This window comes from Pan troglodytes, chromosome X (assembly GCF_028858775.2).
Source record: "Pan troglodytes isolate AG18354 chromosome X, NHGRI_mPanTro3-v2.0_pri, whole genome shotgun sequence".
In the NCBI taxonomy this organism is placed as follows: domain Eukaryota; kingdom Metazoa; phylum Chordata; class Mammalia; order Primates; family Hominidae; genus Pan; species Pan troglodytes.
The window spans coordinates 10,292,371-10,306,513 of record NC_072421.2 but is presented as its reverse complement, the minus strand read 5'-3'; the positions used below and the strand labels follow the sequence as shown (position 1 = coordinate 10,306,513).

General features: G+C 49.6%; 1 protein-coding gene across 3 annotated transcripts in view; it reads right to left on the bottom strand.

The window, feature by feature from the left end:
* TBL1X (transducin beta like 1 X-linked) overlaps window positions 1–14,143 on the bottom strand; it is a 79,432-nt gene that overhangs the window by 4,938 nt on the left and 60,351 nt on the right. For all 3 annotated transcript variants that reach the window (XM_054676427.2, XM_054676429.2, XM_054676430.2), the window contains 5 exons: window positions 10,068–10,189; window positions 5,860–5,934; window positions 5,422–5,549; window positions 3,419–3,584; window positions 205–306 (listed from right to left, as the gene is read on the bottom strand). In XM_054676427.2, the coding sequence (XP_054532402.1) occupies window positions 205–306; window positions 3,419–3,584; window positions 5,422–5,549; window positions 5,860–5,934; window positions 10,068–10,189 (593 nt within the window). The remainder of the gene's footprint in view (window positions 1–204; window positions 307–3,418; window positions 3,585–5,421; window positions 5,550–5,859; window positions 5,935–10,067; window positions 10,190–14,143) is intronic.

The window sequence follows — 14,143 nt, the reverse complement described above, 5'->3', positions numbered from 1 at the left end:
TTGACTAGAAGGACACTCTGGAAGGGACAAGGAGAAGGCCATTCCCAGATGTGGTACCAACTCAGATGGGATCCAGCCCAGAAGCTTCCTTTGGCACTGGGCTAGGCCCTTCAGGACACGAATGCTGCACACGCCCTGGAAGCTCACTTAGGCATCAGCTGCCCCCAACACCCCACTCCCCAGCAAACCAGAGGTGTTGCTTACAGAGCCGTCGGACGCGCTGGCGCCCACTTTGTCTCCTCGGGCATTCCAGCACACCTCGAAGATGCCGCCAGTGCCTCGGTAGCTGTGGACGAGATTTCCACTCTGCAAAGCAAAGCAGCTGTCACTTACAACGCAAGGGGTGCCTGCGACAGATGCAGGTGTGGAATGTGCGCTCCTCCGGCCCTGACGTTTCGTCATGAACATTTTCAAGCATGGTGAAATTTAAGGGTTTTCAGTAAGGACTCTGGGGGCCATGGAGATGTGCCTCTACGACTTCCCACCACGAGGAGTGAACCTGATTACTTATGCCTGCGGAATCTGCCACCACATTTGCGTGGATTCTGAGGCTGCACCCAGCTGAGGACTGATGGAGGCGGGAGACCATGGCAGTCACCTGCTGAGACTCAGACTCATCTGGTGGGTAAGTGGCTCATGGACTCTCCATCAGCACGACCAAAACTTTCTACAGACCTGTAAGGGCCATCCCTGACTCTTCCTACCCTTCCCGTCTCCTTCCCAGGGTCAGACTGGCCTTATGGTCTGAATTCTCCCTTCCCCCTACCTTCCCCCGTTTCCATCACAGCTCTTTCCCCCAATAAATCTCTCGCCCATCTAATCCTGTTTTGGTGTCTGTTTTTTGGAGGACCTGAATGAATACAACATAATGAATACACCCACCCCAGTAGCAATTAAATTGACTGTATTTCATGATTAAATGTAATAATATGCCATGACATTAAAATGTACGTATTTTTGGACATTTGAAAGAAGAAATGCATAATATACATGTAATGGAAAACACCACAGACCATTGGTTTCCGGTTTAAAACAGCATTAACTTGACAAATCTAAGAGGTAGGGGAAGTTGAGGCCTTTGAAAGAGTTGAATAAGGCCAGGCGAGGTGGCTCACCCTGTAATCCCAGCACTTTGGGAGGCCGAGGCGGGAGGACGGATTGAGCCCAAGAGTTCAAGACTAGCCTGGGCAACACAGTGAGACTTTGTCTCTACAAAAATTAATTTTAAAAAATAAAAAAGAGAGAAAGAGTCGAATAAGCCTTCACTCATGATTCACTATGGTGACAGGCAGGAGAAATCTGAACACCGAGACCAGGAGGGCTGTCCCAAATCCTCTGCTCAATTGGGCCCCTTAAAGGGTGGTGTTCCATGAACTGAGAAAGGTGTGTGTCGGCAGTATTACAGATAAGTATTTTTATACTTGGAGAAAGATTAAAGTGGGCTTTAAGATTTCTCTTAAGAAAATTCCTAAGGATTTCTTGGCCGGGTGCGGTGGCTCATGCCTGTAATCCCAGCACTTTGGGAGGCCGAGGTGGGTGGATCACCTGGGGTCAGGAGTTCAACACCAGCCTGGCCAACATGGTGAGACCCCGTTTGTAGTAAAAATACAAAAGTTAGCCGGCTGTGGTGGTGCGCACCTGTAATCCCAGCTACTCGGGAGGCTGAGGCAGGAGAATCGCTCAAACCCGGGAGGCAGAGGTCGCAGTGGGCCGAGATGGCATCACTGTACTCCAGCCTGGGTGACAAGAGTGAAACTCCGATCCAAAAAAAAAGAAAAGTCCTAAGGATTTCTTTGATTTATAAAAAAGGGTTGCAACAGTTCAGTGAGTTCCTGACAACAGGCTGTACCTAACTGATCATGTCATTGTTTTGATAATTGATGTGTTCTTTTTACAAATCCACCCATTACTATTTCTAGCGAGGATTTCAGGAACGGAGACTCTTGGACACTAGTGCTGAGATGCGTGCTTCCGGGAGAGCTATCTAGGGCTGTGGGGCTGGGCTTGGCATCGGGTTGGCTCTACGCAGGGTCCACCATTTCCCTTCCTTCCCTGAGAGGATGTGGTTCACATGAGGTCCCTGGGAAGCCCATGATCTCAGTGGACCCCTTGCCAGTGAACAGGGCTCATCACCCATGAGTCCACGGGGGGAATGAACTTGAGGGTGTAAATCCACCTGAATGTCAACCAAGCCAAAAGGAACCAAGAAGGCAGTGCAGATGAAAGGGGGCAGGGGAAGGCTGTGTGATTCCTCCCTCCTGAGGTGAAAGGGACCCCTTCCTTATTTTCAACAGCTCCTAGCATATCATCACCTCTCTCTTCCCTTAGACTAGAATCACGTGCTGATGGCCCTATACAATCCTTTATGCTATGCAGTGCTACTTCCCATCCATTTCTACACTTTACAGCTGGAATTCTTCTATCCTCAGGTGTGGCCCAAGATACCCACAGCAGCCACCTTTATTTAAATCCTATGTCCTTTCAATCCCTGCTAAAAGGACAACCCAATATTGACATACCTTATGTCCTCAAACAGAACCTACTTTGATTTGAAAAATTGAGGCTAGGCACGGTGGCTCACACCTGTAATCCCAGCACTTTGGGAGGCAAAGGTGGGCAGATCACCTGAGGTCAGGAGTTCAAGACCATCCTGGCCAACATGTGAAACCCTGTCTCCACTAAAAATACAAAAATAAGCTGGGCATGATGGCGGGTGCCTGTAATTCCAGCTATTCAGGAGGCTGAGGCAGGAGAATTGCTTGAATCTGGGAGGCAGAGGTTGCAGTGAGCCAAGATCGCGCCACTGCACTCCAGCCTGGGTGACAGAGTGAGACTCTGTCTCAAAAACAAAAACAAAAAAAACCACCAACAACAAAACAAAACAGAAAAGAAAAATTGAAGTGGCATGACAACAGCAAGAGCACATTCCTTCCCACTCCCTGGTCTGCTCCGTAGGGGAGCTGCAGGAGCTGGTGTGGCCTTGACCCCGTTAGCAGGTCCCCCACTCCCACCTTCTAACCTCAGTATCTAGAGAGCAGCACTTCGGTGATAACTGCTAAGAAGAGGAAGAGGCAGGTGGAAGGTTTCGTGCCATGGACTCAGAAAAGTGAACAGAAGACAGTGGCTCCTTCAAGGAAGAACGTGTGCCAAGGTGAGGGTTTGGAATCAAATGGCCAAGAGCCATGATTATGGTAGACACGACGCCCTTCCTCAGGGAGGGGAGCTGCCGGAGGTGTCTGGTGGGGGAAGAGCTGACAGCCCACGTGGGGTGCACGTGGACAGCATCCACTGGGTCTGCCTGGGGAGCCTGGGCTTGCTCAACTCCCTCCGGGGCACTGCTCTGAGCCAAGGGCACTGGAGTCGTGGCTATTCGGGCATCCCTTACTAAAAGGATTCGGTGTAGGGGTCGGGAGCTTACCTGAGTATTCCAGATATGGACGCACTTGTCGAAGGATCCACTGGCCAAGTACTTCCCATCAGGGCTGAAAGCTACGCTATAGACAGGCTCCTGATGCTTCGTGAGCGTGTGGGTGCAGACGCCTCGTTCTATGTCCCACAGTCGCACCGTAGAATCAAACGAAGCACTAGCAAGGTGGGAGAGAAAGCAAAATCACATACACACGGTGGTTTCAAACAGTTCTCCATAATGTGTATCAGATCTCCAGGAGTTGTTTTTCCCAGCTTTTATGTTTCAAAAGATAATAACTAAAAAGCTTTTTGTCTTCTAAACTGTAACTACTTACAAGTATTAAAAACAAAGCCATAGTCATTAAACAGAAAAAAAGCTTTAATGGTCTTATTAGGGAAACAATTTGATATTGTTTCTGCACCTTTTTTTTTTTTTTTTGAGATGGGATCTTACTGTGTTGCCCAGGCTGGAGTGCAGTGGCGTGATCATGACTCACTGCAGCCTCGAACTCCTGGGCTCAAGTGATCCTCCCGCCTCAGCCTCAGCAGAGAAGCTGCAACCATAGGTCCACACCCGGCTAATTTTTATTTTTTTATTTTTTGTAGAGACGGGGTTTCACTATGATGCCCAGGCTGGTCTTGAACCTCTGGGTTCAAGAGATCCTCCTGCCTCACCCTACCAAACTGTTGGGATTACAGGTGTAAGCCACTGCGCCCAGCCCTGTTTCTATGTTTCCTATAGACGTAAATGGTAAATATTTTTGTAGAATATTTATCAAGTTTCCTAAAATGCCCCTACAATTTAAAACATGACATCTATTATTACCAACTAAATTAATACAGACAGCCATATTTGGAAAAATAGCAAATTAAGTGAATAAACATTTAAAAAACTTTTTAGGCCAGGTACAGTAGATCATGCCTGTAATCCTAGTACTTTGGGAGGCCAAGGTGGGAGGATCACTTGAAGCCAGGAGTTCAAGACCAGCCTGGGTAACATAGGGAGACCCTGTCTCTAAATAGAAAATAAATTTTAATCAAACAAGAATTAAAATACAATCACATCCACATACGTAATCACATTATTGAAAGCTGCAAATTTTAGTTATTTTCAAACTTAAAACAGTAATATCTATCACAAAGCTATTGTCTGGCTTGCTTTCTTTCAACAGGGACCCATTAGGTACTGGGATGCCCCTTTTATACTTGCTGACTAAAAAGATAATTTATGCTCCTAATAGTACCACGCGACGCAAAAGCACCTTCTGAGTCATCACAAAACGACTCGAGTGTGTAGTACTATATCACACTATATCACAGTACTTTAAGTGGATTTTATGACAATTACTTGAAATATGAGAATTACGGCCTATGTGTTGTTTTTTTTGGTTCCGTCTCTCAGTGGATGCAGGAATTCCATCCTGTCCTCTCTAAGAGATGACCTTAATTCGAGCACCGTCAACAGGAGTTGGTGCTGCCTGGCTTGCTGTCCCTCAACTGTGGCTCTGCAGTCATGTTGGGTGGTTTTTTTCTTCTTCTGTTTTTTTTTTTTTTTTTGAGACATGGTCTTGCTCTGTCACCCAGGCTGGAGTGCAGTGGTGTGACCACCGCGCACTGCAGCCTCAATCTCCTGGGCTCAAGCCATCCTCCTGCCTCAGCCTCCTGAGTAGCTGGGACTACAGGCACATGTCACCACGCCTGGCTAAGTTTTTGTAGAGATGGGGTTTCACCATGTTGCCCAGGCTGATGTTGAACTCTTGGGCTCAAGCCATCGTCCTGCCTTGGCCTCCCAGAGTGCTGAGATTATAGGCGTAAGCCACTGTGCCTGACTCAAAACCATCCTTACCTCAAAGGCAGGTGTTACTCGGTAATTCTATCCTGGCCCCTTCAAAGTGAGCTACCGCTTTGCTTCCTCTGAAGGGCTTCAACACACGTGCATGGACGCGCTTTAGCAGAATTTCCTGTTGTCTTTGTGTAACACCGAGCTGTGCCAGCTGTGTTGCCTGCCCTTACCTTGCCAACATGATGTTGCAGTTTGGGTTGCTGGTGGCGGGCCCAGTGGGGCTCCACTTGATGGTGTAGATCTCTTTATTGTGAGCCTGAAGATCATGGATGCACACCTCCTGTTTCATGCTCCAGATCTACAGAACACACCAGACACAACATGAGCAAAAGCCATTCCTGCATCCGGGAACGATGTGGAATCATTCCTCCTGGGGGTGCACACGGGGCCCAGGGCAGGGTGGAGGGTGCACAGTGGTGAGAAAGGCTGCAGGGAGGTTGCGATTCTCAGTGGGACTATGACTGAGAAATCGTAGCTCACCGGATGACAGAGGAAGGGAGGGTGGTCAGTAATAAATAATCCTCATGTAAGAGTGACCGTGAGACTGGCATCAAGTGCCCAGGGTTGTCTAGGATTAAACAGCCCACCCCTTGCCATGCCGACTCTACCTTCAATGTCATGTCATCCGAGCAGGATGCCAGCAACATTCCAGACGGATCCCATTTGATGGCGTTGACCTCGTTCTGAAAGAGAGCAGAAGAGTCTGAAAAAGACATCAGGGCCTGTGAGTAGATGAGGTCACCTTCCAGCAGGGGGCAGCAGCGCGCCACCGTCGCTGCAGAAGGTCTTCGGCTTCAGCCTGACATCAAAGGGCACAGCCCAACCAGCCATCTAGTTTCCTCTTTTTCTCACTTTGCCTTTTTCATTTATATAAAACCACAGCCCTATACCACACAACACCAGCCACTCTCATCCATACTTCATTAAGAAAAAAACCTTCCCTGCTAGGAAGGAAGGCAAGTGAAGAAATCACATACCATAAAACGCAGCAAATAAAACCAGTAAAACTAGTTACTTTTTAAATTGGCCTTTGAAAATCACTTTCCTATGCACTTTTCTTTTTCAGACAGGGTCTCACTCTGTCTCCCGGGCTGGAGTGCAGTGGCAGGATCACAGGTCCTTGCAGCATGAACCTCTTGAACTCAAGCAATCCTCTTGCCTCACCCTCCCAAGTAGCTGGGACTACAGGCAGGCACCACCATGCCCCCTTTTTTTTTTTTTTTTTTTTTTTTGGGATTTTTGCCGAAGCTGGTCTTGAACTCTTGGGCTCAAGCGATCCTCCCACCTCGACCTCCCAAAGTGCTGGGATTACAGGCGTGAGCCACCATGCCAGGCCTCTTATGCACTTTTAATGTAACAGTTCCTCCCGTGTCCACACCCATTAGAAGGGATTTCTCTCCTGCAGGTGAGTGGAGGCGGAGGGAAGGGTAAACATGAGAAGTGAACCCTCACCTATTACGGAGTTCAAGCAGGGTAAGGGCTGATCCAGGTGGAAGATGGGCGACCCAAATGCACACACAGGCAGGCACACATGTGCAACACAAGTGAGAGGCAAATGCTGAGTGGCACAAACCCACATGGCACAGGCAAAATCCTGGCTGGGGGCTCGTGATCGGCACAGCCAGGTAGCGAAAAGCACAGGCTCAGGACACCTGGGGACCACGAGGCTAAACCCTGGAGGATAAAGGTGAATGAATGTACCCAGGGGCCAAGGGAGACGGGGACACTACCGCGACAGGCATGTGTAAAAGAACCACCTGTGGCAAAGGTTCAGCTGGGGAACAGCCTACCCAGGAGAAATGAGGGGACATGGCGTACCAGCTTGGGGCTCCCTCAGGGGTGACTATAGGGCCCCATATGTCCAGTCCAGTCCCACCATGTGACACCTGCTGTCCCGGCCTAACAATTAACTAATTACACACTCAATGAATTTTCTAAATTTCATACTCCTAAGGGCTCCGGTTTGGATTAATTGTATGGTCAGGTTGCTTTCTAAGAACATGGAGTTTTGAAGGGTGTGAACTGGACAGTGACAAGGCCACATCTGTGTTCCATGAGGCACACGTGGCCCAGGAAAGGGAGGAGGAAGAAGTTTCGCGGCCCAGGAGCAGGCTGCTGCGAGAGCCCGGGAGGGTGGAGGGGGCCGACTGGAGAGGGCCTGAGGGGTGTGAGTGTGCACACACATAGGTGTCTATGAGTGTGAATGTGTATGCAAGGCCAGCAAGGGTGGCTCTGACTGCAGCTGTTCAGAGGAAAACTCATGGGCCCAGGAATGTAGAGCTGGTCACCATTGGCTGTCCCTAGCCAAGCCCATGCAAAGGAACAAATAACTTCCTGGGAGCGGATCCCTAGCTCTGCAATGCAAGCCCCGGTTCCTGGGCCGCCTCCAGAGCCGGCTCATGGGTCTCCACTCAACCCCACTGAGCTGGAGCTTTGTTCAGGGCCATCAGCCACATTAAGACCCACTTAAAGGGCCAAGGCCTGTGCTGGTGGCAAGGTCCCGGGCAGGACACCTGGGAACTGCAGATAGTGTGTACAGCTCTATTAAAAACTTGTGGATAGTCCAGGGTTAGAGGAGAAATAAGTTTAGACCGGGAGAAGAGAGTCAGTTTGGAGCCAAACAGATGTTAACAGGACGATAGGTGCCTGTGCTCTAAAAGCGCCTTCCTTTGGGACAGGGACCCCTGGGCCAGGGGTGGGGAGAGGTGGGCATTAGGGGAATCAGGACAAGGGAATTTACATCAGTTAAGTTAGTGGCACAATGGCAAATCTCCAGGGACTGTGACCATCCTCTCCTGCTTTAACAAGGGACCCCCACCCTGCCCCACCACGGAGATATCCTGGGTGCTGGTGAGAGAAAGGCAAGATGCCATGGTCCCAGCATTGATGCACTCTGCGTTTTCTGGGAGAGGCAGACACGCAGGCCAGCAGCTACTGCCAGGGCTGTGGCATTCATGTGGGCAGTAGGAGCTCGGGGGTGCCGTGAATCCTCCGCAGGGCGTGCAGAGGATACGTGAACGGGCCTGGAGACTGGGGAGGATTCTGTTTTGGACCGAGAGCTGCTGTGGGGGTCTAAGGCAGGGAGCATTCCAGGCAGGGCTCAGCGCGGGGCAAGGTGCTTGGCTGCACGTGTCTTTAGGAGGACAGAGGCACAGGGAATTTTTGGACACTAGCCCAGGAGGTCGAGGCTAGTAAATGGGTTTACCAGCAGACTGGAGATTGCAGAAGGTTAGAGACCATAGAAATTGGCTAATCTGAGGGAGATTTGGTGAAAGACTGGGAAGCGCCTCAGAGGCCAAACTAAGGAATTTGCTAAGTCAGCTGTTGTTCACATTGTTGTTCCCTGGTATATAATGGATTTGTCAGCCTCTGCTTGCCTTTAGGATTTTCTCTGTCACTGATTCTGGTGTTTGATGACCATATGCCTAGGTGGATATGGTCTGTTCTGTTTGTGTGGTTCTGTTTATATTTGTTCTGCTTGAAATTTGCTGAGCTTCTTGGATTAAATGTTGATGTTTTCCACCAAATTTAGGAAAACTTGGCTGTTACTGCCTCCAATGATTTTTCTGTTCCATTCTTTCTTCTCTCCCCATCACGCATATGTTTAGGGTCTCTGATATTGTTCCATAAGCCATTAAGCCTTTATGCATTTTTTCGATCTTTTATCTGTCCTTCAAATTGGCCAATTTCTATGCTCTCTAACCTTACTTCCGCAATCTCCCATCTGCTGGTAAATCCACTGATGTGGTTTAGGATTGGTGTCCCCACCCAAATCTCAGGTCGAACTGTCATCCCTGATGCAGAGATGGGGCCTCGTGGGAGGTGTCCGGATCATGGGGGCAGATCCCTCGTGGCTTGCTGTCTTCGTGAGTTTTTGTCCTTTAAAAGTATGTGACACCCCCCCCACTCCTCCCACCTCTTGCCCCTGCTCTGGCCATGTGAGGTGCCTGCTCCTGCTTCACCTCCTGCCATGGTTGGAAGCCTCCTGAAGCCTCCCCAGAAGCAGATGCTGCCATGGTTCCTGTATAGCATAAGGAACTGTGAGCCAGTTAAACCTCCTGTCTTATCAATTACCCAGTCTCAGGTATTTCTTTAGAGCAATGAGAGAATTGAGAACTGCCTAATACACCCACCTATTAAGACTTTCATTTCAGACATTATATTTTTCAGTTCTCAATTTCTTTTCTTTTCTTTTCTTTTTTTTTTTAAAGAGACAGGGTCTTGCTCTGTTGCCTAGGCTGGAGTGCAGTGGTGCTATTGTAACTCACTGCAGCCTTCAGCTCCTGGGATGTGACTACAGGTGTGCATCACCATACGCAGCTACTTTTTAAAATTTTTTGTAGAGACAGAGTCTTGCTATGTTGCCCAGGCTGGCCTCAAACTCCTGGCCTCAAGCAATCCTCTGGCCTCAGACTCCCAAAGTGCTGGGATTATAGGCATAAGCCACCACACTTAGTCTCCATTTGTTTTTTAATGATTTTTTTTTCTATTCACTGCAGATGTGCCCTGTCTATTCATTTATTGTGAGCATCCTTTCCTTGATGTCCTCTACATGTTTCTCATAGCTACCTTAAAGGCTTTGTTGCCAAATCCACCATCTAGGTCATTTCTGAGTGAACTGTTCTCACTGCCAACCCCAAACTGAGTCAATCCAACCACCATGGTTACCATGGGGTAACCATGACAGCTCAAATAGCCAAGGGGCACATTAGAGCTGGTCTGCTGCTGCAGTAGCTTTTAATTCTAGGCACACAAGAATCGGCTCCCACATCACATTCTCACGAACTCGAGACCAGTGACAAGAGCTCTCACTTACTGTGTGTCCCTGGAAGGTTTTGACTGGGCGGTCACAGCCGAGCCTGCACACATGGATACACATGTCTGTGCTACAGGAGGCAAAGGTCGTGTTGTTCTGCCAGTCCACATCAAGGGCAGGGGCTGCAGCAGGGAGGGAGGACATCTGGAGTTACTCACTGTTGCACAGCTCCATGGATTTACAACAATGAACAGCACAGTCAAGAAGCCTCTTTAGTTTACTTATTTATTTATTCTAGAGACAGGGCCTGCTCTGTCACCCAGGCTGGAGTGTAGTGGTGCGATCATGGCTCAATGCAGCCTAGAATTCCTGGGCTCAAGGGATCCACCCACGTCAGCCTTCTGAATAGCGCACACCATCACGCCTAGCTAATTTTAATTTTTTTTTTTTGTAGAGACGAGTTCTTGCTATATTGCCCAGGATGGCCTTGAACTCCTGACTTCAAACTATCTACCCGCCTTGGCCTCCCAAAGTGTTAGGGTTATAGGCGTGAGCCATTGCACCCAGCCAAGAAGCCCCATTTAGTAACATGATAAAAACGTCTCAAGCGTGAACACAGTCTCTTTCTAAGACCTTAAAGACCTTCTCCTGCCACGTTGGCAGGGATGACAAGATGTCCTGGAAGAGAGGCTCTGTGACACTTCTTGCACCCCGCAGCCTGCAGAATCTCCCGCTCCCATGGCACAGTTAAGAAGGGCAGGTGAGAGGGCCGCCCTGCCTGCTCTGTACCTTGCTGCTTCCAGCGGCATCTCTGCAGTGAGCTCATTTGATTTAATTTTGGACAAAGAGGAGAAAAAAGGAGAGGAAAGATTTCATGTCCTATGTTCAAGATACCTCAATATGAAAAAAACTCTCCCGTAACACATTAAGGCATCCCCTTGACTAGGGGATAATTAGGGTCAATAAAAACCCCTTTGGGATGAAACGGAACGCACGCTTCAGGGCCTGTGACCAACACCCTCCCTGACTTTGGGCCTTTCTCAGGTCCAGGTGGTTCAGGGTCACAAAGACAGAACAACGGGGAGCTGACCTCCCCTTGTAGTTTAGTTACAGCTATGGGTCTCATTCTCTACCTTCTGATTTATTTTCTAGGATGGCAGCTGAGAATCCAACAACTTCCCAATGTACCAAAATGGCCAAGGCACTCGCTAAAAGCCAGGCCCTGGTTCTGTCCTCAGAGCGTCTGCCTCCACAGGGCTGGACCATGCCCTGAGAGGCACTGGAAGCACAGGTGACAGCAAGGGCACTGAAGTCCTAGCAAATGGACCTCATTCCTCGTTCTGCCTCTTTACTGATGTGCAGCTGCAGGTTGACGGCTTCCTGGAGTCTCAGCTACAGATGTGGATGTTGCAAGCAGCCCCAGACAAGGGGGAGAGAGCCGAGGCATCTCAGGGGATCAGCAGTGCCCGGGACAGGGAGTGCGCTGGAGGTGTGGAAGTTCCCACGGTGGGGGCCCCCGTGCACTCTCATCCTCTTCTGCTTCTGGGGAAGCATGGCTTCAACTGCTCACTCCTGTCCTCTAGCAGAGAGTGGGTCTGCGGCTGGGAGCGAGCATCTGTTCCACCTCCTCTCAGGCGTCCACGGACTGCAGGGGTCACCCGCCTTCCTAGGGGCCAGGAAGGGCGCTGTGCTCAGGTCTCTGGTCTCTTTCCACTGCGGGGGCCACACCAGCAGATCATGTTCCCTGGGCTTCTTCCCACCTCATGCCAGAGAACTGATGAGCAGCAGAAAAGGCCATGCGATGCCGAGATAGAAGGGCACAGGGGAAGAGGCGGCTTCTCTGGTGATCTCTTCCCTTCCCTTCTCTGGTGATCTCTTCCCTTCCCTTCTCTGGTGATCTCTTCCCTTCCCCTGAAGGTTCTGAGCAACCCCACCCTCTTATTAAGGATCATCATGAGGCTTCTTGTGTGGAGAGGACCTCCACAACCAGCCCCGTGTCCGGAACCCTGACTATCAAAGGGAATGATTTAGGGATGTGAAAAGTACTGTGCTCCATTACATGTGAAATGGAGGGACGGTGCCTCCCTTCCCAGGGTTCATGCTAATTTAAGGGGGTAATGCCTTACGGGGCAGAGAGCTTGGGACTTCGAGAGCTAGTCGTCCGCATCTGACCACCTCTCGTAACCCTGCGCTTCCCATGCAAGCCCCTGGAAATTACTTTTAGCTACTGAGTGGGCTCCATGATGCCCCCAGGAGAGGAGGCAGCAGGGTTAGGGCAATTCTACAAGTGTGCCCAGCCAAGAACTCTCATTGGTTTTCCTAGATACTATGGTCCATTCTGTTATTTGCCAAGTTATGTTCTCCAAGGTAGCTGTAAACACTGAATTAGCCAATAATGAAGCATTGTTTCTAGGGGAAAGAGAGGGTTAGCTTCTGCCAGGCTCTGGCCACCATGTCCTTACCAATCGACCAATATAGAAACTCATCTTATGTGAGTTTTTTTTTTTTTTCCTTGGAGATGAAGTCTTGCTGTTGCCCAGGCTGGAGTGCAGTGGCACAATCATAGCTCGCTGCAGCCTCGAACTCCTGGGCTCAAGCAATCCTCCTGCCTCAGTCTCTCGAGTAGCTGGGACTATACATGTGTGCCACCATGCCCAGTTTTTTTTTTTTTTTTTTTTTGAGACAGGATCTCACTCTGTCACCCAAGCTGGAGTGCAGTGGCACAATCTTGGCTCATTGTACCCTCAATCTCCTGGGCTCAGGTGATTCTCCCACCTCAGCCTCCCTAGTAGCTGGGATGACAGGTGCACGTCACCAAGCCCGGCTCATTTTTTCAAAGATGTTTTTGGCAGAGATGGGGTTTTGGTGTGTTGCCCTGGCTGGTCTCAAACTCCTGGGCTCAAGTGATTCTCCCGCCTTGGCCTCCCAAAGTGCTGGGATTACAGGAATGAGCCAACGCACCCAGCCATGTGTGTTTCTTAAAGGCAGTGAGCACTGAACTGAGAAGAATCCAGCTTTCTCTGAACACTAACCATCAATTGCCCCTATTCTTCCTTGGTCTTCAAATAAGAGGTGCAAGCCTCCATGTGTTTATCCTCCATAAGCACAGGGACCCCATTCGCTTCCCCATCCAGCTCCCCCTGCAGGCGGAAGGTGTGGGTGGGAGGACGCGGGTGTCAGCAATGGTCTTTTCCACATCTGAGATCATCTCTTCTGTTCCATCCCCAGCAGCGTGTTTCATGACAGCCCCACAGTTCTTGACGCATTTTCTTCGTTCTCGTTTACAACATCGCCTGAGCTAAACAGCAAACTTCTGGTCCAGCCTCTGCATTTGGGCATGTGATTAATATACCTGGAAATGTGACAATCTGGTGAGCGGTCCAAGAGATGGCGACCAGCGTCTGATGACTCCTCCATCTAAAGCAAGCTGGTTCAACCCGCGGTCCAGGATGGCTTTGAATGTGGCCCAACACAAATCTGTAAACTCTCTTAAAACATTAAGAGTTGTTTTCTTTTTCTTCTTCTTCTTTTTTTTTTTTTAGCTCATCAAGCTATTGTTAGTGTTAGCGTATTTTATGTGTGGCCCAAGACAATTCTTCTTTCAATGTGGCCCAGGGAAACCAAAAGACTGGACATTCCTGATCTAAAGAGAGGCTCCCCCGTGCTCAGGTGGTTAGCCCCACTCTGAGTCAGCTCCTGCAGCCACAATGCTTGGAACCATGTGGGTGAATGGCCGGTAAGAGGGCTGAGCTACGCTGGGGGCCTCTGTGCCCTCCCTCCCATGCATAGGCCAGTTTGGTTCAATAGCCCTCATTCTTCTGGGCCCAGCCAGTCAGTTTCCTTTTGAAATACTTAGAGATTTACATGAAGCTGCAAAGGTAACACAGAGAGGTCCTGTGTCTCCTTCACCCAGGTTCTCCTGAGGGTTACATTTTGCGTAGCCGTAGCGTTGTATCGACGCTGGCAAGCTGACACTGGTGCAATTTGCCTGTAGAGTGCTGTCATTTTATCACATGGGTAGATGTGTATCGCTGCAACCGAGACCCAGAAGTGTTCCGTCGCCACTAAGATCTCCCTCAGCTACTGTATCGGCACACAACCTCCTCACATGCTCCCTCAACTCCCACAGCGCTGAC